Source organism: Lathamus discolor, chromosome 2 (assembly GCF_037157495.1).
Source record: "Lathamus discolor isolate bLatDis1 chromosome 2, bLatDis1.hap1, whole genome shotgun sequence".
NCBI lineage: Eukaryota > Metazoa > Chordata > Aves > Psittaciformes > Psittacidae > Lathamus > Lathamus discolor.
Genome location: NC_088885.1, coordinates 22,209,432 through 22,235,972, shown reverse-complemented (window position 1 = coordinate 22,235,972; position 26,541 = coordinate 22,209,432). Strand labels below are relative to the sequence as shown.

The 26,541-nt window shown below is 42.2% G+C and overlaps 1 protein-coding gene across 13 annotated transcripts in view; it reads right to left on the bottom strand.

The window, feature by feature from the left end:
• The window catches only part of RARB (retinoic acid receptor beta), a 327,327-nt gene that overhangs the window by 16,815 nt on the left and 283,971 nt on the right, over positions 1 to 26,541 (bottom strand). For all 13 annotated transcript variants that reach the window (XM_065666116.1, XM_065666114.1, XM_065666117.1 and 10 more), the window contains one exon: positions 5,751 to 5,911. In XM_065666116.1, coding sequence (XP_065522188.1) covers positions 5,751 to 5,911 — 161 coding nt within the window. The remainder of the gene's footprint in view (positions 1 to 5,750; positions 5,912 to 26,541) is intronic.

The window sequence follows — 26,541 nt, the reverse complement described above, 5'->3', positions numbered from 1 at the left end:
CCATGTCCCACTATGTTTCTGTGATGGCAACTATGTCATGATTTCTCTGCTGCACAATGGCTTTCAGCTCCTCTTGTTTGTTGCCCATGCTGCGGGCAATGGCACAGATACATTTAAGTTGCCCTGTGGATCTGGCCTCCAACAGTGTCATGCTAGCCTGGCTCATTTCTAGAGAGCATGGTTTTCTGGTGAAGTCCCTTACCCTGGCCCCAGGGAGGCAGCACACCTTGTGAGTCTGGTCAGGTCCACATACTGGGTCCTCTGCTCCCCTTAAGGTGGAGTCACCAATCACAACCACTCTTCTACTTTACCTGGTAGAGTTGGTCCTGACATGAGGTGCTGACTCACCCGCAGTGACTCTTCTGACCTGGATGATCCCTTACCCGCTTCATCATCCTCCTCATTTTTCTGAAGTATCAGGGCCTTGAATCTTTTGTCACCTTGGGAAGGTGACCTAAGCTGTAATATGCCGTCTACTCGGAGGACTAACCTGTTTCCAACCACCCCTGTCTCCTAGGTCCCCTCCACTTGCCTGGTAACAAGAGGATAGGGGATCCTTACTTTCTCTTGTTTTGGGATGGTACTGTGCAGCTCCACCAGTCAATCTCCTCCTCAGATTCCCTCATGCTCCTTAGCCCTTCCAATTCTTCCCATAGCTCTGCCACCACATAGAACAAATCATCAACCTGGTCACATCTTGCACAGTTACCATCCAACATCACCGACAGGCTCTGGCACTCATTACAGCCATACACCTTGATGAATGCATGTTTTTGAGGGACCCCTGTCTGGGTCGCCATGTCCTTCCTGGCCACAAGAGAGGACTTTGTTTTCTTTGCCTTCTGCTGAGAAGATGACATCCTTGAGCGCCTTCTCAATGACCACTGGCTGAGCCTACCTCTTCAGCTGCTGGGCTTCTGGGCCCTTCCCGCTTGCCCTGCCTGTGTGTACTACCACAACACGCCATGACTGCTGTGCATGCTCCTGGTCACTTGTGCTCCCATGGGAGTGGTTTTATCCCACGGGAGCGACCAGGAGTTGTCACTCTTGGTGCCCTAAGAGTCAGCTAGCTCAGTCAGCAGCACTGCCAGCTCCTGGGCCAGACCTGGCAAGGGCTTGGGGCTCCTTTTGTGGCTCTGGTCATTGAGGAAAGAGACTGGATGCTGTGCTTTCCCCATGCTCTGGTGATGAAGGCATCCTCTCCAGAGCTACTCACCTCGGCAAATGCAGTAAAACATTCAGCATGCACTAAAACCAAAACAAAATAAATGCAGTAAATAAAACAGGCTGAACAGCAAAGCGTGGGGTTAATAAAATGCACGTTAGAAACAGAAACTCAGATGAAATTTGCCTGGGGACCGCCTCTAACCATGCTGTGAAAAAGATGCAGATGCTATGACTTTTCCTGAATATTTTACTGAAGCAGTTTTTTGACTGTCTTTACCAGGAGCAGTCTTGCATGTTTTTCAGGCCTATGCACCAGTGCACATATGGTGGAACAATACTGTAATACACCCCAGTGGCATCTTTATTAGTTGAAAAGCCCAACCTTGCTATGAAATCCAATTAAACAGCCATTTTTGCCACATAAATTGATCCCATTTTTCCATCATTTTTGCTTTTTTCATTGCAGGCTGCTCTATCTCCACATTAACAATATGGGATGTGGTACTCACAGAAACATACATAGTAGCAGAATCCCTATCGTCTTTAAAATCCACTTTACAAAGGAAACAAGGCTCACAGGGGAACTCTGCCCTGATCAGGAACACTTGCTATGCCTCTTTAGCAAAAGCAATGCACTCCAGCTCCAGTGAGTCCACCAAGGACCACAGCACACATCTCTGCTCAGTCCCAGCATCAGGAGATATATATGTGTGTGTGTGTATGTATATATCCTGATATATATATATACACAAAGGAAAAAAAAATATATAGGCAGAGAACAATAGCCATGTAACTTCTAAGCCCAGCATTATCAAAATGCTGCTAAGATGCAAAACATCTCTGCTTTCAGCCAGACGAGAGCAACCCAAGAGAACCCACAGAAAGGGTCTACAGAGTCAAACTTATCTTCTATTTTATCCTCCCTTTCTCATGAGGCCGGATGTAACACAGCTGCAGACCTACAAATAATGCCAATCTCAAGGGACAAGCAGTGCAGTTACACTCAATTATACTATAAAGTATGACATCTCCAGAGAAATTACTAAGGCACTCTCTCCTACCTGGATGACAGTAATAAAAGAGATCTATTTATGATGGACTTCTGAAATCCGTAACATTTAAACAGCTTGCTGATTCTCATCATCATCAGAACTATACTTGCCGCTACCCAGCAAATGCAACTGTTAAATCAAATGATCCAGGAAATTTAATACGAGTGCCATTCTCCCATTATTTTAACTAGACTTTTATTAACTATGCAAAGTATGGCAATATGTCAGATAGGGACACTCTTTCTTTACAAAAAGCAGATGGATAAAAAAAAAAATCATAATTCAAAATGCTTCTCCAAACCTGTTTTTGAAAAGGTAAAAAAGTACAATGGGGGAGGAAAAATCACCATGCAACATTTACCTCTGGGAAATGCAGTCTGCACTACTAGAGGGTGAGAGGAGCCAGATACACAAGCCAAATGTCTGAGCACATTTTTTAGGACTGTATCTCTGCAAGATCTTCTTTACCGTACTCTCTTATACTTAAAATTCTTCTCTCTTTTTAGCAACAAACAAAACTGTGTTTTAAATCAGTCTGGCTGATCATGTAACTGAAGGAACACAGGGGCTGCGCTTGCAGAACAGTTTCTTCTGCCCATCACCTCTATCTGTACGCAAGAGCAAAGCTCATGAAATTTAAGTGAATCCACATCAATACAATACACTCACTTGTCACCTCTTGCTTAAAGAATTGAATAAAAAACTCTAAGGTTACAAAAGCAATCTCTATGCTCTGCAGTGTGAGCGTGCCACGCTTCATGACTGCTAGCCTGCAGAATGGAGCATAACAGCAGGACTGGTAGCAATCTTCGACCCGTACTAGCTTGCGACTGATCAAGAAATGGTGTAGGCCTCTTGCTCCCCTGGGATTCAGCATTTATAAAAAGGAATGTGTGTTCCTTATTTCTGGTTTCTGGTCTCTATTTCAAGCATCTCAAAAGGACAGGTTATTGCCTGAGTCCTGCCATCTGACCAGCAGCTGGTGGTGGTATGCAAGCACCAAAGCTGTGCTTCTCTGACCAGCACATACACCTTCTACTTCCTGCATCCTCTGCCACCGCACAAAGCCTTCCCCCCTGCTCCTGGGCTGATAGGAGATGAAGATGACCCTTACTCCAGCCCAAGCAGTACTTTGTCCCTTCTGCAGCTAGGTAGAGACAGTGTTCATAAAAATGAGTTTTTAACACTGAATTCCTAGCTAAAAAGCTGGATTGGTTGCCAGACCTTAGTTGACGAGAGACTTAAATACTCTGTGTTTCACACAAAGACCATGAGAATGCAGTAGGAAGACAGCATTTAGCACTGCTGTTACTAGTTTTGACACAGCTCTTGAAGGAAGCTGTATTGTTGCCAAAGACTCAAGGTAAATAAGCCAAAAATACTCTTTCAGTACAATGTTGGTTATTGCAAGGTGTATAGTACCAAACCATGACAAAGCAGCAGGGACTTCAGCCACACACAGCTAACTGCCATGGACTTCCAACAGACCAGCAATAAACCCAAGAAATCTTTTTCCCCAAGCTCTCTGATCTGGCCTGAGATACAAATGAGCAGTATCCAGCCCCAGAGAGAGTGTGGTCAGGTCATGGTTACTCAGGACCCATTGACAGACCAGATTCATCTGTTTATTACTTAGCTCAAGGTACTCTCAGTGAGGGTTCTGAAATTCCAACAGGGACATAAACTCACCATGGGGGTCAGCAGGAACCCAAGGAGGAAGATATCAGTGCTGGGTGTGATACGCAACAAGACCCTCTCCAATTTCATCCACTTGTATCATTTCAAGAGCTAAAATATTAATGATGCTTAAGCATCCAATACGTAATGCAAGTGTATAGGTGCCCAGGGTTATCTTTCAACCCTCTAAGATCTTTGGCAATTACCAGTATGAAGTACCACCATACCAGCTGCTATGCACTCTTCTAACTCGGAGGTAACACAGAAGTACACACCAACATGCCCATGTTGGGAGGTATACTGACAGACTGTTCTGGGATAGCCAAGCCATTTTCAAGGCAGCCTGTGAGCCATAAACTCTGGCAGGAATACCAGCCTGGCTATGACTCCCAGCTGCAGGCATACGACCACCTCTTCTACAAAGCATAAACTCAGTCTTTGAACTGGGGATATGTTTTTCGTACTTGTCTAGAAATGGTTTTGCATTTGCAGGAGTGTGAGAGCCTGTTTGGAAGATTTTATTCACTCCAAGATGAGGATGCAACTGCACGTGCTGAGAGGAGGGGTAGAGGGCATTAACCCAGGAATTTCCTTTGAAAGACACACTATGGATCCTGTCCTATCCAGCTTTGCCTACGGTTATGTCACCACTTGGCTGCTTTCAAGCTTTCAGCCTTGCACGCTGTGCTAGTCCCTCAGGGCCTGCCTGTGCAATATTTACCAGCATACCTGCACTGATGTTCTGACTGCATCTCACAGGAGCAGGGCTAGCACCAAAGAAGCACGCAGAGGACAGATGCCTTCCCCACTACTAACCATTTTATGTAGGTCTTGAAATTAATTGTGCTGAGTATCAGTGCCGCACAGGGAACTGCCTAGGTCACTCTTTGAGAAATCTAATGCTTGTTTCAGTAGCAGAGCACTTACTCAAAACAGAGAGTAATCCAGTGATAGAGGTATTTCACCTGTTTTCTGGGGCTAGTCCAAGATCTCCAGCTAGGACTGGAGGCAGATGTCTCCCTGCTGCAGCCATAACACTCCTGTACTCCTGATCTTGGCAGCCAGAGTGCAGGCTCAATTACTTCAGGACCTTCTGTACATCCCTCTGAAACACAGTGCTGCTACAACTGACAGCAAGACCAGACCCAGCAAAGTCATTCCTCTCCTGACTGAGCACTACCTAACAGTTATTTTTTAGCATCTCTTTTACAATGGCATTTGCAAACTTGACACTGAATTTCCTCTCTGAAATAATTACTATCACTGACCTTCCATGTATTTAGCAACATATATATGCATAGAAAAAAATTATTTCCCTGGCTCATCCTCTGGACAAATTCCCACCGTACTGAACTTCTTGAGGGAGGGGACTGATTTTTCATTTCTAAAAGCAGCAGAAGTTTTTCCTGCTCTGTGGTATTTTGGAAACTGGTTTATTTACACATTTAGTATTTTCCTTGACCTTGGTAGCTTTGGGACTGTCACCACTAATCCAGCAGCATTTAAGAACTCCCTACACCTGCAAAGCTGTAATCCGCTGACGCACAAGCAGAGGTCATGCCTTTAGAAGCCAACAAATTTCTAATGAATGATGGCATGTAACTGACTCATGGACTCCAAGCTTGTCTCTTGGCTCGATCAATCCTTCAGACAGGATCTTACAATACCACTATGTGATGCTTAGTTAAGTGCAATTTCTCTTCTTCAGCGTTTGCATACATACCTGTGCTTTCTCACAGCTAAGGACATCCAAGGACTGCATCTACTTCTGCATCTGTTTCTATTTAAAACACCTGAAGCCTCTAATGCAAAACCCACATCATCCAGAATGTTTGTGACAGAAGCCATACTTACTGTAGTGTATTTTCCCAGCTGGCAGAGTGAGGGGAAGGTTTCCTGGTGAGCTTTTCGTATCTTCTCAGTGAGATCATCCAACTCTGCTGTCATTTCATAGTTTTCTGTGGACTCCTGCTTTGAAGGTTCCTTCTTCTTTTTGTTCCTATCATTTCTGACAGCTACAGAAAAAGCAGAGACACAGATCACGTTGTTATTCATATCACCCCATCTGCTTTTGCTGCTCTAGTTCAAAACACTGTAAAATGCTTTTATTTTAAACATAAATTAAGTGGAGAAAAAAAAAAGAAGTTATATGCACAGAGAATACTAACGCAAGAGTAATTACTTAACTGTAAGAATTGAATGGGTAGTGATGAAACCAAACTTCCATAGGTGCTTGTTCTGGATGTGCCATCACACTCCCCTAGTATCTACTTTCCCAGAAAATCTACTTCACTTTGTATGCACTGGAAGTGTCTCAGTAACTTTGTGAGGTGGTATCTTTTCATTGGATCATTACAGCTGTGCATGGTAAATGGCAAAGTCCTCTGCCGTGATGCAAACATTATTTTATGGGATATGAATACCACTAAAAAAAGACAGCAACTGTCTTTCTTCTTAGATTTCTCAGTATGGGCAATAACAAAACCCATACAAAACTAATACAAACTCCACCAAGCAGAAGTTATTTAAAGAGAAAGTTAAATGTGAAAACAGTAAATGAAAGAAGATGAAACACATTAAACTCCAGATCTGAAGATCAAAGGAGAAGCACAAACACTTGAAAGAGTAAAAATGGCAGTGAAGCTATCTAAAGTTGCTTGCCATCTGCTGCTGCACTCAGATCAGCCTTCTACCTTCCCTTGGTGGTGAGGGATTACTGGAAATATGCATTGTGCAGCACTTGTGCTGTAACTGATTTCCCACATATTTGTGTTTTGTAATAAAATATGACAGCTGCTCTGTCACCATGCTATTCTTTGTTCTTTTAACGAAAATAGCTTAATTTTACAAAACGTGCCCAGGAGATAAGTCTATGTCTGCAGTACTGCCAGTACTTGTGAATTTTATCAAGAGACTTCTTGTTAGCCAAATCTAATGTCTTAAGTGTAACCAGATGCATAAGGCCCTACAACAAAGCTAAGTAAAATCAATCCCTCTCCCCCAAAGACTCTGTATCAATATTGAACACCCCAAAGACTAAATGTTATTGGACAAATAAAACCAATCCTAACATTCGCTCATGTTCAAAACCTTATATTTAAAACAAAGCCCTAGACCCTGAGGGTGAAGCTGGTGGGTTTGGCACATGTGAGGATAGCCGGGGATTTTGGATGGCCAAAGATTTGCTGATTCTCATTAGTACTGTCCTGCTCCAGAAAGAGGAACATTTATTTCTATGTACACAGCAAAATCTGCAGATGCCCGGAGGCATCTCCATGCCAGCTCTTTTCCCCTGTGGGTTCTCCAGGCCCACCTCTACATCTTCTGTGGTTGCTTCCTACACACCTATGAACCAGAAAGGATCAAAAAGAGCAGACAAATGGTGAATGCTTCAGGAGGAAGAGGTGTCAATCCAGTCTCACCTACACTATCTGTCTGAGAACAAACGACACGGATTCATTTTCCTCTGGGTGTCCTTTCTGAGTGAAAAGGAAGAGGCATTGGAAAACTGTGGGGTGGGAAATCAGCAAAGCCAGGGCACTACAGAAATAACATAATACGTGTAACAGAAACCAAGGGGTAGGTGCAGTGAATATTGCTGTTCCTTCATGAGACCATTAGGCACATACTGTATGGGATGAACGGCTCTGATTTTCCCACTGAAGGTTTGACTTTGCAACTGAGAGAACTCTGACCTTCATCCAGCAGATATGTTAAGGATGAACTTGACTTTAACTGTGTGAACAGACTTGCACTGAAGCAGTTATGCGCTTTGCTGGATCAGGGCTGGGACATTGGGAATCCCAATGGACTAAAGCCTAACCTCAAACACCATCAATTCTGGTGTCTGGAGTAACACAGACTCAAAGACGGCCAGGAAATGTAGCCTGAAAAGGTACCTTTTTGTTAAGGTTCAATGCTACCAGTGCCATGAGGTTTAGGGGGTTGGGCTGGATTCCTCTCTTACAAACCCTAAAGCCAATGCCCTGATTTATTTGCTGGACCCCACGGCAAAGCGCAAGTACAGTCTCTCGCACTGAAAAAACATCCAGGACCAACACGTGAGTTCTGAGTACTCCAAACAGCCAGTGCACTTCAGAAGTAAATCCTGATCGCTGCTGCACTTGGGAGATAAAAGAGCTCCTTAGAAAACTCTGTTAACTCCTACACAACCGCAAAGCACAATAAGCCTTTGTAATAACTCCCCATTTGCTTATAGCTCTACGAGCTGATTGACAAATTTGCCAAACAGGAGGCCTCAGCAGCTACTTTTCTCAAGAGCTTTGAACTCTTTGTGGAAGACAAAGACATAATTTAGGCCAGCTTCAGAGCAGCTGCCAAGAGCTCCCAGAGGCCAGGAGATGACTCCATTAGGAACTGCGCTGTGCTCCTGTGCTACCCCGGCACAGCTCCCACTGCAGCTGTACCTGAAGTCTCTTTGCCTCCAAAGGCCACCAAAGGGACAGCTGCTGGTCAATCCACATCACCAAATTGGCCCAGCTCTGTCCTCTTTCTTTTCGGGTGCAAATCACTATAAAGGGCAGGAAGGGGAGAATTAATACATCCTGAAAACTAAGGACAGTTTCTGTTCACCGATACCTTCTTTCTATGATTCCAACAGGCTTTTTAATGATAAAACCTGATTAGCATTTATCTTTCTACCTTAGGTATACTTCTTCTATTTCCTGCATTTGCCTTTGATAAAGCTGTATCAGACATGGCAGTGTTTCTATATTCCCTGAAGGATAACACAATAAAGTGCTGATATATAATACCCAGGCTCCAAAAATAAGGAATTTCAGTAACGCTGAACCATTATGCATTAGGATATGTTTAAAAAAGTTAAATAGAAACATATAAACACACACATTTACCCAGTAAATTTAAAAACCATCACAGCTCTGGGAACAGGAACTGTCACACCACATGTGAGAAGGGTTTTGGATTACAGCTTATGGTTATATTACATAAATCACACCTTTTTGTATCTTGATCTTTACATGCATATGATCACATCAATCCCCAATGCAATTTCACTGCCTTTTAATGATGATACGCCAGTCATGAATCTGTGTCACAGTTAATGTGGATGTAGAAAACCCAGGTTACAAATTTCATTACTTGTGCACTAAAATCTGACCCGATGGCTGCATTATTTAGGAGTTCCCGACAGGGGACAGTGTGGAAGCTCTCTTGCCCTGTGAGAAATACTGAAGTTAAAAAACCTAAGAAAACAAATAAGGGGTGGGGAAAGCGAATGAAAGAAAGGTGTATCTTGATACATGAGGAAGCCACGTCTTGGTGCTGCTTCGATGACTGCACGCCCATGTCTGAGCACGTCTGCTCCGATCCATCTTCCCATGACAGCTGCCCTGTCCCCTCAACACACACACACACACCAGGACTTGCACTTCTACACCCAGGCAGCTGGCTTAGTAAGCTGATAAAGACATTTTCTGTTGCCTTAGTTTTAAGGACCAGTCCGTACCCTTCTACGTTCATTCCCCTAACCTGATGGTAGATGGGCTAAACACCATCTCTTGCCCCATCCAATCAGTTATCCTCACCCCGGGTTTGCCACTGCTTTCCTTAGCCTCAGTCACATTTTCTTTCTTCTGCTTGAAGCAATGGGCAAGGGCAAAGAAGCTGCAGGAGGGAAGGATGCATTCTTCAAGTGCAGGGCCTGCTGCAGACGAAACTATAGGAAAGACACAAGCTCCGAGTGCTCCAAGGACCCCAGCACTCTCATTTAGCAACCACACAGTAATTCTCCTGCTTGAGTGGGATCATTTCAAGCATGTTGTAATGCTGAAATTGTCCAGTCTTAAATGCAAACCCTTCAGGTCCACCAAACCTAGTCACCACTTGTCCTAAGGAGAGTCTGGGATCCAGCCTGAGAGATTTAGGCAGTTTCTAGATAATCAGGTAAAACTATGGAATAGCAAGTGTTTGCACTTCCCATTGTTAAAGGTGGCATGAACGTGTCCAGGGGAGAAGAATTTGCAGCTTGCAAGCTGCTTTTTCCATTTACTTGCACAATCTGTGCTTCCCCAGACGCCCAGAAAAGAGTTAAACAGCACCTTTCATATATTATAATGATTAATCACCTATAAATTCATGACTTGAAACGCTATCATTACAGTTTTGCCTCCTGGAGATCCCCGTGACCTTTGAAGAGCTCTGTGTACTAGTTAACTGGTTTTGTTCCTGTAGCAACAACTACCAGTGTTTCCAGTTAGTTTGCATTCCTGTAAAACCACACTTCTCTTGTCCCTAAATATTTTGGAAGGTACTTGTTAAGCTACAAGCCTCAAAAGCACCATCAAGCACACAGAGCAAGTCAGAAATTGCACAGTGCTGGGTGCAAGGTAGGTTTTCAAAAAGACTCCTTTTGTTCGCAAACACTGGTGAGAAGAGAAACTGGAGGTGAGCTGAGGTGGGATTGGCAGAGACCTGCCACCTCTCCCCTCTGGGCTGAGGCTCGCTCTCCTACCTGCTCTCCTGCACCTCGGGAAGCCATCTATCCCTTGCCAAATACCAGGCAGCCAGGGCTGCCTCAGGCTGCAGGCAAACGGTATCACACGTGGGTGGCGAGGCTGATGCGCTGCATTGCACCCAGGGCTTCCAGGAGCACCAAGCTGCTTGCTAGGGTGGAAACCCACAAGTCTTGCACAGCTCCTTTGTTTCTCCAGTTCCAGTGGCAGCTGTTAAAAATTTCTAATTCTGATAGGAGTTAGTGGCTGTGGACAATTTCAGTCAAATAAGCAAAACACTTACATATTGCCACTGCCAAGTTTGATCTGTCAAGATAAACGCTGTGCACATACCACACGTCACCCTTCTCCCCACCACCTTTCAATAAACTGTACTCGTGGTAATGGCTGGCAGTCTATAAGGATGTCTTTCACAACAGTCACCTTGGAAAGCCTCAAACCAAGGGAGACTTAGCACCCCCACCACTGCTGATGAATGAGGCTCCCCGACCCTATGGACAAAGCCAGCACCCAGCTGTACATCCCTCACAGCTCCCCTGCCTCGGACCAGGTGGAAGCAGGCACAGAGATGAAGGACCTCAAGGAGGTTGATTTCTGCAGCTCCAACATAAGAAACCAAATGACCACCTTGAAAGCAACACAGCCATGCTTGACAAATCAATCCACCATCAGTTCAGAAAGGCAAGACTCCTATTCATGTTTTAACAGCAATGCAATCAGAAGCCAAACATAGCATTAAAATATGCAGAACTCCAGGTAGTTATAAATAGATTGGCTTTCCTACGTCATGATTTCCAGATGAAATAATGTTTTCTTTTAGGCAAAACTGCTCAGTCTTTAAAAAGAACAGGAAACTATGTTAAAACAAATTCCCATGCCAAAGCTGAGCTTTAACACATGGAGAACAATTGGAGGCAAAGCATGTTTCAAACACAGAGCTCTCGTTTCTAATGGACAAAGCCAGAAACAAGTACACAGTTATGTAAGGGATGTTAAGCACAAAACCAAAACACATTGAAACCTGCATATTTTGTAGCTGATTCAGAGAAATCAAGCATGTCAGCTGTCGGGTACAATTGCTACAAGAAAACATCTTGAGCTAAGTGAGATAGTATCTCTCTACAGACACGTACCAAAATTAACAGGGAGCACAGAGAAACAATCATGGAAGAAATTTCATAAGCACCTGGCACGCTATCGTTTATCCCCAGGCACAGAGCGCGCACACACATTACAGAATTCAGGCCCACCCCTGTTTTCCTATTGAGAAATAATGTGCATCTATGGCAAACGTGCCCCGACCAAAGCTTCAAGTACCTCAGTTCAACAACGGGGGAAAACACCACAAAGCCAGAAGACATCGTCCTGTTGGCTGCCTTCACATATGCTGGCTCTTCACCCATTGGTGGTATATCTATTATGCTTTTTTTCTGACAAAGGTGAATCTGAACTCTGCCTTGAAGCTTTGCATTATTCATTACATAATTGCTATGTTTTATTAGAAATATGATCTATTATAACCTTGAATAAGGTAACTTAAATGACATTGAAAATTAGATTATTCTGATTATTAGAGAAGTGAGAAAGGTACGAAACATTTGTAAGGCTGATAATCAATCAGTGTATCCGAGTGCAATAAAAATCAATCAGGAGCTAGTGCGTTTAAATCTAATTTTTTAAGCATGACATTTTCTTCTGAGTTTCTTTTTTAAATGTCACCCTCTTCTACAACAGTGATTGATTCTATCCCCAGGGACAGTTAACTCCAACTGGTTTATTCATTGCGCTGAGCTCTCATATCCACAGTCTTTTCTAAATATCAAATTAATGACAACAATAATGTTTTCATCAAAATGTGAAATTTAGAAATACACATTCAGAGAATCAAAGCAGCAAGAAGCATGATAGCACATTTAAATTGGTTCAAATACCAGGGACCTTTTAACTAGCAGGCAGTGTATTTTAATGCAGAAAATGTTGGAAGTTTGCGTCCCTTCAGTTCTCTTCCCCCATCCCCACAAAATAAAAAGAGAAGGCCAAGGATTTGCTTGTTTAAAACATAATTCATTTAGAAATGTTTCAGTAGTGAACAATGAATCACTAGCTATAGAGAGTCCGTGAGTAATTACTTATGCCTCCAAAATAGCCTTCTTAGGCTATTGTAAGTATACGGGAGACCTTTGATACCTATAGCCCAAGGGCCTCTATTTTTCCATTATGCACAGGGGATTTATATAGTTATATTCTATTATAACCAATGAAAGCAACATATCTCTCATTTATGTATAAGGATAACTGCGGGGTTAATATATCAAGAACTGAGTTATAAGAACAGGTTTCATTATATGAAGGAATGATACAAATGGATGCTCTAAAGCTTTATTTAACTGGCCTGAAACTTGATCTGTGGTTTCAAGGATTTCACCACTCCGAAAATTCTATTTTTGACATGAAATTTGGCACCTGCTGTTGCCACATCCCTGAAATATTAGTAGATGGAATGAGCAAAATAGGAGTTTCTAGTACCTTGAAGGAAAACAATACCAACTGAACTCAGATATGGGATCAAAACTGGAAAGCAAATGCAAAACAACAGGCTGAGAAAAATACCACTTGAAGATAGCTGAAAGGTATGATAATAATTTTTTTTAAAATGATATTATTTTTAGTATTTCACTTTCATTCCCCCATTTAAGACAAAAAGGTTTTTTCCTCCTTTTTTTTTTTTTTTTTATTTTTTTTAGACATCCAGAAACACAACCAGCAGCCATCATAATTTGGATATCTAGAAACTGCCAATCCAAGACCTGGAACTGCTGCTGAAGGCAGAATATTAGTCCTAAAGGTGTATTAGGCTTGAATGTTGCAGAAGCTCCCATACAGTGCTTCAGCATGAAAAAACAAAGAAACACAACACAAAAAACTCAACAAAGAAACAAATCCAAAAGCCTATAAACTGTTTCAGTGTATATGAATATACTGCTAATATCTACCTTTACGTTGGCTATAGTATTTCAGGACTGGATCAAGTTCTGCAGAACATGACAAACACAGTAACAACTGCCCGAAGAATAAAAATCATAACTCCAGAAATGCAAATGAAAACACCCTAAGGTACTAAGGACAAATAAGAAATTAAGAAGTTGCAGAAACAGGAGGACTGCAAACAAGTGAAACAAAACTAGAAGAAAACGTGCTTTTGGAGCACGTGGATATGGTCAGGCAGAAGACACAACAAGAGAAGCAGTTAAGTCAGAGTGAGGACGTAAAGGGTGCAGTATCTATACCAGGGCCTGAAAGACTCTTTATTATCTCCCTACATATTGCAATCAAAGTAGGCAGACTGCATTATGCATTTAATGATAAACTGTTTAAAAGGCATTTGCCCTGCAATTTCCATTTTCAAAGTGCTTTAATATCATCAACTAATTGCCAGTATGAAATAGGATAATCCACATACTCTTATCGGCTTAAAGAGCTACTGAAGGTTGTTTAGCATGAACAATTGCAGGCAGAATAAATCACTAACATTTCCCATGAAGGCCCACCAACATACCCACAATGGAAATAGCCTAGCCATAACCACTGACTATGCCAAAATTTACTCACTGATATGTATCCATCTGTATTTCACATAGGCATCACCTCAAGTTACTAAATAGAGCTAGAAATTCCCATCTATGAGATGGAAGGTCCACAAGCAGGTCCCACAATATCCCTGTGCACCTTGTGCTGCTGTTGCATTAATCTACACATCTGTCATGCCCTCCTTGTTCATGTCCTGCCCCACTGCTCTCAGTATTTTGCATGAAATCAGTCACTTCTTACTCTAAATGTAAAATGCACATTTTTTATTAAGCTCTACCATGCCATCTACAATAGGTTTGCAGAGTAATAGCATCACAGTGGATATTATATCAGTGGATATTGCCAGTCACCCCTTCCTCTGCTCAGTACAGGAATGGGAAGGAGCTTTGGGAATCAATCCCTCCGTCTTGGGAGATTCACAAACTCACAGGGCTTCAGCAGGTATCACTGAGAACTGCTAGCCTACAGCAGAATTCCCAGGAAACTAAAACCCTCAAAGTATGGTACTTAACATCTACTGCTTTGGCTGTCAAAATCCCAGTGGATTTACTAGTAACTTCTGTAGCAGTTCAGATAAAATTCTGCATACAGCTGGTTAAACTGAAACACTCTGGGGAACAGGAGGATGGCTCTTCTGGAATTGCAGTGTCTTAACACATTAGCTAAAAATACACAAGACCACAAACACAATGTGATTATTCTTTCTCTTCCTTACAGCTGAAGCGAGCAAGTGCACACGCTGCAGTTGAAAACCACTTCAAAACACTCAACCTGAAATTAAATTCCTATTAAGCGATAGTGCATTTGTTTTACCACAGGCTGGGCAAAGAAAATAATCCCTAAATTTCAAACTCTGAACTTTCAGTCAGAAATCACTAAGAGGCCATTAAATGTCTCATTTGATTTCAGCTGTTGAAGTGCCCTTTCGAGCTACCTTCTCAAAACAACTGCCCTTTTGAGCTACAATCTTGAAGCCTGGTACACTAACTCTCTATGGATAAATGATTCTAGGCAAAAATATCCTGAACCTGACCTTTCTCTCCAGGGTCACCAAAAGGTGAATCAGTCTACTCATCTACAGATACTACATTAATTTCTCTTAGGAGACAGTCATGGTAGTACAGTGCCTCGCAACTGGGAGAAGCTGAGGTTATCCAAAGTCATCAATTCAATTTGCTGGGCATTATCTAGGGCCGCTGATGGCCAGGGAAAGTGCATGGCTGTAAGCTAAGACCAGACACTGCTCTCTGTTCCTGCATGCTGCCTGGCCTGATGGCAGCACTTTGTATACTTCATTCTGTTGCAGCTGTTTCTCATCCTAACACACACAGAGGAAAAGAACATGACTTGATTTTTACTTAACTGGAAAGCTACCTACCATGACAAATTGCAACCTCTTTCCTGGCAATGCCATTAACAGACTCCTTCAAAACAACAACTTTCCATAATAAGCACATTCGTTCAATGAAACATGAGTCTCACCTATGGGACTAACTGACTGCATATGACTTTATGGGACAACAAATAGAAAAGCTACAAAGGAGGTGTGCTGGAACACCTCTTCCTTTTGCTTGCACATGGCTGCTCAGTCCCCACGGCAGTGGCTCCCCAGAAGGAAGAGCAGAAGTTCAGGGTTTCCTGCAGTGAATGCAGTTTCCAAACAGGGTTCGACCCTACATTATCTCCCAGAATTAAAAATAACAGCCCCAACTTATCACCACTATTTTTCTCTTGCAGTGGTGCTACTCCACTGTTTGCAGCAGAATCCTATTAGTGTAAAACTATAGCAGCATAGTGGGAGAACAGCTCTAATATCTGTAACCTGCAGATGGGTAACACTGCATTCATACCTAGGTTTCATTTCTTTGTTTTGCCCCCAAGGCTATTCACATTTGTACCTCTTGGTGCCTTGTGCAATTGTGTAAAGGTGCATCTAGTGAGAGAGCTGCCAACCGACAATACATATGAAGAGGCCTGCGTGTACAGTGCACTTCATCAAGCACAAAGAACACATTGCCTCCCGCAACCGTAAAGTGAGCTCATGAAGGTGGAGGAACAATTGTTCCCGGCGTATCTTAAGAAAGGGAGCCATAGTCTTGAATCTCAGCATTAGCCTGTGTTACAGCCTTGGCAGCTTGCAGCCCTGGCCTCCCGCTAAGGCAGGGATAATAAAAGCAAAGTAATAGCTCAGCTACTATTTACCTATTCCTCCGAAGCTAAAGTGGAAAACATGCCATTATGAACTTGCACAAATTCCTTCCTAAGAGCAAAGGCTTGTTGATACTCCTACTACTAAAAGTAATAAATAAAATAAAGATCAGTAGGTTATTTCCAGCTCTCAAGGTGCCAGGGCTAGTGGTGGGCATGGGGGATACAGTGTATGTGGCTCCACAGCCATACTCAACCTCTCTGCCCAGAACTGTATTACGTTAGGTGGACCTAAAAGCACCAAAAAATTGACTTTAAGCCTCATATTGATGTGCTGTCCAGCACAGCTGGTGGGCATGAGCTGCACCTGCCATGGACTTGGAGTGCAGCTGGGCCAGATTTTGTAATTAACAGTGCCTGTCACTAAAGCTGATTTGCCATAATACTAAAAGAAAGGTTTCATCAAATGGTAAAACAACAAGCAATAACACTGCATCTCGCTGCATTTTATCCTCCTGTTAAACAATCAGCAAATTTGCTCATCGTTTTGTTTCAGGTTTTGTTTTTCTTAATTACATGGTCCTCCCCCCCCCCCCCCCCCCCCCAACTTAAGGAGAAAGAAAGGAGTGAAGTCAGGGACTTCTTTTTCTTTCCATCCACAGGATTTTGGGAAGGCCAAGACGAGCCAGCCAGCATGCTCTGGGAGTGCCAAGCTGGCAGCATCACCGGATTCCCATAAAAGCCCTGCTGAAGCTGGCTCCTGACGCAGCTTTAGCATCTCACTGCCCACACCAAAACACTCCACCTGCGAGCTGAGGCACTTGAAATGCCTCTGCCACCCAGGTTTTTTGCCAGGCAGGATGTCCCTTTCTGCCCGTGCATGGCTTCACTTGGTGCTGAGGCCCTGCGGGGCTTAACCTGCAGCAGTTGAAGCCTCAGCTCATGCCTTGGATCTCTGCGCCTGGGATAGCAGCAGGCTTTAACGTGACTCTTCAAAGCAAAAAGTGCCTGGGAGACAAAGGTTGTTGCTTGTGTGTTACGCCATCCATAATCCACACACAGAAATACCGCTTTTCATCTGTTAATGCAGACTCTCCACACATCTGTGCTCCTCCTTTATGTAGCAGCAGTAGCATCATGGCATTACAGGGTCGAATTCCCCTAACACACCTGCAGCAACCTCAGCTGTTTCAGCATTCCTGTTATGACAAGAATCACTCCACAAGCCTGCACCTAATTATCAGACTATTTTGATATATTTTATCTTTTATGTACAATGCCAAAGAACTTCTTTAAAATATATTCCAACTACTCTTTCATTTAAAAAAGAAAAAAATGGCTTTCTTGTCTGCAGCTTAAGTTCTGAAATAGCAAGAGTAAGTGGACCAGATTATTTAGAAATAAGGTATGCTAGTAACTGCAGGACTGGCTTAAAGAGCCTAATTCTACCAGACAGGGTCAAGCAGCATCAGATCCTGATTCTTACATAAGATCTTTTAAATATCCTCAGTAACGCCAGCACATAACCTTTTTACATTAAACACTTTCACAGTACACCAGACCAGCCTGATATAGTGACCATACAAGGAGCAAAGCCAGATGCTTCTTTCCAGAAAACATCAAGATGTTAAAAAAAGCAGCCTTTTTATTGTTGATTTGAAATCAAAGTGATTACTGAGGCCTCTGCAACTTTCAGTGCAAGACTTACTGCACACAAGGGAGTTCATTTTGAGAAGGCAAACAGGCAGCAGGTCATCACAGAGTTAACTCAATAAAATAATAATTTCTACTTGGATAAACTGACCTAGTTTTCCCAGACTTCTCTATGAAAACAAAGGACGCAACTTGGACATGAGATGACATCTGAAAGGGAAGCCAAGAGCTGGGCAAGGAGGCTGAATTCAACACACAGCTGCTCCTTAACTAACTGAGGATGGTGGTCCCCAGTTGACATTACAAATGACTACTCAGCATACAATTAACTGGCATTACTAGTGGTTTCTACCCCCTTCGTATCTCATCGATATCAATGACTAACCTTTCATGTCTTTCAATATGGGATTGGGCCCTTAACTCATAATACACAAGTTTGGTACCTCCTTTCAGCTAGGGTGGTCTTCTCCAATACTGTGTCATGTGCCGATGCAAGGCATACTTACAGAAGGCTTTTTATGACGTCCTCTCAGGATATTGCTCCTGGGCTACAACTCCCACAGGAAGCACTGGCTGAAAACATGGATTTCCAAAAGCAGAGATTTATTCAATTCCTGAATGCGATGATGAACATCTACCTCCCAAGCAGCTGTAGGACTGCCCCAGATCCCCAGGCCATGCAGGGCTAGGACACACAGCATGGAAGACAAGAACCAACAACCCTGCCTCATAACTCATCCTGAGATTTTGCAAATCTGAGCACAACATGATCCTGACAACTCTGCATTTTGGAATTGCACCCAGTGTTATTCCTCAGTGAAGCTCTGTTGTGCTGGAACACCTCCAACCAGTTCACGTTAAACAATTTGCCATGAGAAAATGTTCACTGAAGGGGAAACATGAAAGTATGCACAGAAAGAGGCCTGACTTTTCCTCTTTTCTAATCCATCACATAGCATTAGAGATTAAATACTCATTAAAAATATATACAATGAACTGTTAAGACAGAATATCTAACAGTTCTTCTTAATTGCCTCATTCTTCCCACACCCTGTTTTCTAGGGAACATTTTTACATGTTCCTCCTTCATTACTGCAACGTTCATTTACCATAAGGTTATCTCCCCACCTTATCCCTCCAGCCAAGAAAGAAGACCCCACAACACATGGGGCTTAATACTGCATACCCTGTGGGAGGCAGCTGATGTGCCTGTATGGTTTTATATATGTTCATGCCTTGCCATGCTTGAAATCTAGTAGGAAAAATAGTCCTCATAAACATGTGAAATAGCCATAACTCATTTAGAAAACAATAGGAATAATTGCCAAGAAAAGGCTTTGAGTCTCTTTAGGACAAACAGGATTTAAGCCTTCTGCAGCATTAAATGGACAAAGTATTTCTTTTCTCCTTGTATGGTCACTGCATCAGGCTGGTCAGTAAGTATTTCTGCTCATTTTCTTCTCTCCCTGTGTATTTTTCATTTTGCAATGGGAAGGAGTTAAACAAAATGGGGTTTCTTTTTCTTAATAACTACTGTCCTCATATTTTTATTTGTTCTCTTTTTAATTATTTGTACAGTTTAAAATTATTTAAAATTGTTCTGATTTAGTAGCAGCACTCACCTGAAAAGGCCTCCAAAGAGAAAAATAAAAGTATGCATTGAGGTTCTCTTCCAAACTACAGAAAGGGGAAAATCAAGCATCCTTCTTGAAGAAAAATGCTGTCAAAAGGCTCTTATGAACTAACAGTTCTCCATGTCACTTGTTACAGGACCATATAGGTTTGATCCCTGAGATCTTAAAGGGGATAACCAGATGATGTGGCATTGTACAGCATGGATTACAAGACCAAACACATAATGAGCTCTGGATTTCCACACCCATCTTTATAAGACATCTAATTTGAACCACAAGAGCCCTGGCTTGCTCCCTGCCCAACAGAAGCAGACCAATATTGTGAGAGAGCAACTCAAGCTTCACTAAATCAGATGTTCTGTCTTCCAGTCTCAATGATTCTTCTGTATCAAATAAAAAAAACCACCTTGACGAAATTTCAGTAGTGACACCTTTTTTAGTGCCTCTTCCCCATTGTCTCTCCACTAGAACTAAAATAAACTGTGTCAGAGGGCACCTAGAAGTACTATGGCAAGAAAAATGGGGGAAGACATTCCTTGTATGTAAGAAAGAGCTCACAAAGCTATGATGCAGCCAGGGATGCTGAACACACACTGTACAGCAGCTCATCACATAAAAGCACATCTAGGCTGATGCCTCCAGGTTACAAAATGGTTGAAACCCCTGCTGTGCCAATTTCAGTCTTCCTGAGTTAGAGAAAACAGCTCTCATATGTTAGCCAAAATACATGCTTAATTTTTAAAAAGATAAAAAATAAATTTCAATCTTCACTCTGCCACTGAGACATTCTCTTAAAAGTACACAACTATGAACTCAAGTAAAAGTACTACACTTCATAAGTGCATACATAACTTGTGGATTCGTTGAAACGTACTACTATTCCCCATAGCCTCCTGCAATTCCCGAAAATTTCAATTCTTTCTACCTCTCTTACATTGTACTACTATTTCCATAACACAAACTGCAATCAGCTAGTTGGGAGTTAAAATAAAAACAAGGAAGCCAGATTTTTTTTTTAAGAGAGATGGGAAGAATCAGAGGATTTGCAGCACCACCCATTGCACCAGGGTTGACTGACACCGGGAAACCTACCAGTGATGGAAATAGGAGCAAACAGAGCAGGTGAAAACAGTGTCTCTGGATCATCGGGTGAGTCAACAAATGATGACCTCTCCCACTCCTTCAACTGCATGGTTATATCTTCTCCAGAACTCTGTTGCTGGCAAGGGAGTAAAGCACATCTCTCTGCCAGAGAGGCAGTAATCTGGCACCCCTGAGCTATTTGATGAATTGCATGTGTGCCTGTTGCTAAAGACAAGCTGCAGGTGATGCCTCCAGCTTTTGAAAAAAGCTTTGCCTTATCATTCTATTTGGTATTTCTGTTTGTGATGTTTTAATCTACTCATATTGCTGAGTTTTCTGATTCAATGCTTTCTTTTCAGGCTCTGAAGTTTTAAGGTCAAGAGTTTCCCAGGTTTAAAAACACCAAGTTCTCCTTCCAAGAAAACACTGATGATGGAGCACCAACCTACTTAACATGGGAAAAACCAATCCCAAATGCAAACACGTGACGCTATCTGCCAGTTCTTGACACAAGTTTAAAGATGAAAAAGGCTTAAAAATATAATGCATTGAAAATGATACAAATAGAATATGCTTTGTTAGTCTGTCATTTTAAATGGTTTGTAAAGCCCTCTCTCAGAGGATTGGACTTAAATCATTCATTAAGTTGGAGCTGATTGCTTTGTCCTGGAAAAGGGGAAGAACATGGGTTTCTCAGATGTAACCCATTTCTGAACAGAAATGAAAACAACCTGATGAAACTCAGTTACCAAAACCATCTATTGTACTCCATGCAGAAGTGTAAATAAATTAATTACAAAATCAGCTCCTTCAGCAAAAGCTACGGGAAGCTTTAAAATTAATAACTGACTTGCTTAAAAGTTGAGAGAAAGAGAGAAAGAGGAAAAGAATGAGAGCAAAAGAAAGAAAAGTAGGTCAGCATGTTTCCCCAGCATGTCTTTCTGAGTCCATTAAAACTGTCTGTCAGATGACTAACCATGCCTGTAATCCAACTAAAAGCATGTTTGCTTTCTGTTGCACTTTTTGCCAGGGGAAAGGAAGAATTCCACTTAGCTTTAGCTCTGAAATTCAGGTAAATGTCTTCAAAAGTCAGATAATTTCCTCAACATTTACTTACCAAATCTGTTTATATCAACAATAAGCAAATGGTTATGGATGCACGGCACTGAGAACTAATCCCACAGCTGATTAAGTGCCTATCAGCCACAGGCACTGCCTGTAGGGCTTTATGCTACAACTTGTTAAAGTCAGTTTTCAGAGCTGTTGTTTGAGTGGCAGACTTTTCGTAAGACCTAGATTTAAAAATGCAAGAGCTTTCAGAAACATGCAAGCATGCGACCAAGTACTGCAGTAAGATGAGATGGGGCAAAATCAATTCCGTTCACTCTGGACCAAAGGAAATTAAAAATCCCAGTACCTTACAATCTTTTTCCTTTCATAGTATTTCATAGGTAAGTGTTTTAAGTTAGGATAGAAGGGTGTTTCCACTGCTTGTATGCCATCTAACTTTAAAAAATCCTGTACGCTTCCCACACAAGTGTTGAAGAACTGGAGATTAACTGCTCTGATGTATTTAAATTGAGCATGTGATACCATGTCCAGCTAAATCAAGGCTATTTTTAGAGCACTGTCCTAGGGCCAGCATCCCAGCAGGAGGAGCTGCAATGTGTCAGCCGGCTTATCACAGGCACGGCAATGGAAAACTCCCTCTGCTCTAACAATTCACACAATGGATGAAAGCAAGCCATAAGAGCCTGACAGCAGCAGAGGGAAATTCATGGACTCATCTACTTATGTAGCGATCTTCCTAAAACATCTTTGAGAGCTTACTGGTTTCCAAGCGCCTGCTTTCTATCTTCCACACCATCAGCGCAGGAGCTGCTTTCCACTGAGAGGCCAGCATGTGTTTTGTGTCTTTCCCTTCTGCAGAGGCACCTGTTCTATGCACGACCATCTCCAGTAAGTGATCACCAGGAAAACAAAGAAGTAAGTTTGCAGATATAAGTCATCAGGAAGATGTTTCTCCTAAGTGGAAGGAACAAATATGTGCCTCATCTGATACCAAGTCCTTCAGGCACATTTGGGTTGCTGCAGTTCAGATTTCCCAGAACTCTTGGGAACAATTTACTGCATTTCTCATGAACCTTGGCTACTGTAGATAACATTTTCAGGTTGGCCTGACAACCAAATAATCCGTGTTTAGCTTCAGGACACTGGCCATTTGCTCGTTCCCAGACTGATATTTATCTCATCGTCATTTCTCCATCCTTCAGATCAACATCCCAAAATAAAAACCAGCATCAAACAGAGAAAAAACAAAATACACAAGAAGCCACAAGGTGCCAGTATAGAAAGTACATCTCACATGGTGCAATGGCAATTAGGAGAAAGAGATGCATCAAAGATGCCTGTGCCTCTGAACAGGAAAATTATCTGAATGAAGAATACAAAGCAGTGAACTGAGTACATAAAGAATGGAAGCTCTGAAACAAAGCTTTTGAGGTCATGGGATTGGGGTCTCAGCAGTTATATCTGCATGACCAAGCAAGTGTGGCCTCAGCCCCGTGCTTCGGAGTGCATGGACTGAGCAGGGCCAGGCTACCTCCAGATTTCCCATCTGCTCCTACAGCAGCATTGCCCAGCACAGCACAAGGCAGAAAGGGTAATCCAGGGGTTTGCCTGCCATGAAAGCGGCTGGAATGCTACACTCAAGAAGAGGCAAAGGCTACCTGCAATGGCAACACGAATGCATAGAGCCAGTGTCTTTATATGTACAATCCAGACTACTGAGACTACTTGTCAATGGACACCCCAAACCCAAAGCGGGGGGACGACAAGAATTAACAGAAAAAGGCTACAGAAACAACTAGATCCATGTTAAGAAGCAGCTTTGTAAGAGATATCTGCCCAAATGCCTTTTACTGGGAAGCTGTCTGAGGAAAGTACATTGACAATTCCTAAAAAATCCCAAAGGTCTGAAATAAAAAAAATGGGGAGTTCCACTTGTGTCAGTGCCACTAATGCTCTCATGGAAGAGCTGGACCTCTGGAGAAGGTGGCACATGGCAAAACCATCAGAAACCTGAGCTGCTAGCATCAACTGACAGGTGTTAGTCACTCCACAGGTTCTGATTAAAATGTGCTCCTTTTAAAGAAAGAAAGGGTTCAATCAAGTCTGAGGACTTTGCTAGAGCCACTGACCATTAACATGTATTTCTTCGGAGCATGCTGCAGGTGTAAGGAGAAGTTAGACTGTACACATTAGACTTTTCTCTGGCTCTAGTTACCTCCAGGCTTCATCTATAATGAAAGAAAAGTTACTTGTACAGTGATTCTCTGCCATTCAGCTGAATTTCTTCCATGGAACAAGATCAAGTGGTGTTCAGAAAGTCCACTAATATCTATTGACACTTTTGCCTTTCTTAATGCACATCTCTTTAAAAGCATGGTCAGCTACTGCAGTACAAATGATTAGCAGAGTAACTTCAGAAGTGTCACAACTTTAATAAAACACCTTGTTAAGCAAAAACTTGAGAGGCACACATTTACAGTTGCCGAGGACTAGGACTGATGGATGCAGACAAGGGCTGCAGAGAGCACACAAGCCCTGGTAACTTCTGCCAGGATCCAAGTTGTCATAGAGACAGCAGAGAGCGATGAAAGTTCACCACGGTAGCTATACCTTAGTGAATAAGCCTTAATGTACCTTCCAGCTGAGGACATGTAATCAATCTCTGTATGAAGTTATTGAAGGAATTCCCTTTATGCTTACTCAGTCCTCAAGAGCCTAAAACGAGGGAAAAGGTTTTAAAATATAGATATATTTTACTACTTCTAAAGGCAAGCCAAGGCCTACTGTTTCTTTTGGATGGGGGGGGGGGAAAGATACCTGTTTCTTTTGAAAAGGAAACCACTTAAAATATGAAAAACTTGATAAAGGTGCTCAATCAAAACCAACAACAACAAAAAAAGGCAAGGAAAAAGTAATTCTAGGGCAGCCTGGCTATATTGGCCAGATACAACTGCGTTGCTCCCTTCCCCCTGACACCTCCCTTACAGAGATGGCCAAGGCCCTGGCATCTCACTGCTGCTCTTTTCCTATTGGGTTCAATTCCCTTTTATGCTGCATAACACTGGACTTTCCCTGATCTCTCTTCTCTCTCCATGCCTTTCTCCCACCATCTGCCTTCCCAGTGGCATTCAACCCCTAGTTTATCTTCCCATGGGGCAGCAGCACCCATGACCCTGACCGGGTCCCTGCTCTGGACTCCATCCTACCACTTGGGAGGTATGGGACTCTGGAGCTGACAACAGGCAGTGCAGAAACAGTGCCAGGGGTTGTTTATTTGCCAAGGTCTTCAGTTCTTATTATGGGTTTTCTACACAAGAAAGGGGGAAAAAATAAACTTGCAGCAGTAGTGTGTTATGGTTTAAAGTTACAGCTATTTGCGTAATGCCTAAAAGGCAGCGAACAGAAGAAAAAGAGAACCTTAAGACACTATTCATACTTTTCCCTAACATTTCAGGATATAAAAATCAGACTAATTACCAAACAGTCTTGAGTTAAGCAGGGTTCACTAATCATGCTCTGCTTGAAAAATTAGGAGAGAATTTACTTAGCCGCATCATGAAAGGTGCCAATAAATTGTTCAGCTGGAGAGTGAACATAATAAAAAAAAATCATTTTTTATGTTATTTTCTTTAGCAGTTTATTAATTGCTGCCTGAAATACTTTTCTGAAGCACAACGAGCTGCAAATGAATTCATGGGCTATTAATCTGCTGTACATGGCACTGGAGGGAAAGCTCATTAGGTGAGTTGATGCAATTATTGCTATTACATAACCATCTTCACAGAACATAGAGTAAATTATGGATAATAACATTCAATCTAAGTTGCTCCTTTAAACATTAAAGCTGGCAAGTGAAAGCCATGCAAAATCAGGGGAAAGGCGGACACACAAAAGAGGCAGACCCCAAAAGGAGAAAAGAAAACCAGACCGGCTCTTTTGAAGACACCAAACCAATGTGAAAAGCAAGCGATGTTTGTTTAACCATGGAAAACAACGTGCAATAAGAAGAATAGAAACCAGTTCTCTACAAGAGAATTTTAATTGTATAGAAATCATTTTCAGCCACCCTGCATAGCAAAGTGTGCATTATCTCTGCCAGAGGACAGACTGATACTAGTGCACTGTGGGTTTTCTAGCATGAAACCCTTCATGTTGGCTTTGCTCCCATCTTAAAACATCTCCCCATCAGTGATACTGAGAATTTGGCATTAACTTTTAAAAGCTCCCACCTTCTTAGCCTGAAAATAAATACAAACATTCCTATGTGATAGGCAACTGAATGAAAAAATAAATACCCAGCCTTAATTAACAGAAAGAAAAACCTGTGATCTATGTGGCTGGGGCACGGTTTCTCCACTATTTATTTACTCAATCTCTTCAGAATTGGTATTTTCACAATCTTTCACCTTCAGAGCACTTACAATATTAGGTCCCCCAGCCCATGTAAAAGAACTTATCATTTTCACGCCTCAAGATAGGAAAGCTAGTCTTATCAGCTTGTAATATTTAGAGAAAGGAGTTAGTCCCAGCACAGAACTCAGGAGGTTGTGATTTCCACTCTGATATTTAGCTGGTGCCTCTTGAGAAAGCATGTCAAGTAAGCAGGCCAGGCAATTATGCTGGAACTCCTGAAAGAGCCCCCAGTCACTGTGTGGTATTTAGGCATCTAGTTAAAAATCTAGCCCATAGCAAAGCAGAAATATTTCTTAAATCCAGTGTTTTCTCTTGGCTATAAATATAAAAAGCAGTTCAGTTCTCAGTATAATATTCTGAACAGAGAGTTAATGTGTTCTAATTAACACACTTTAAAATTACATCAGTGGAATCTGCATGAACTTCTCAAACACAGCTATGCAGACTAGACACTCACTGGAGATGGGAACACATTTCACTAAGGAGTCTAAAAGAAAATGAAACAGGATTATAAGATGAAAAATACAAATATGACAGTTCTTTAAGTTGCTGTTTCCTGGT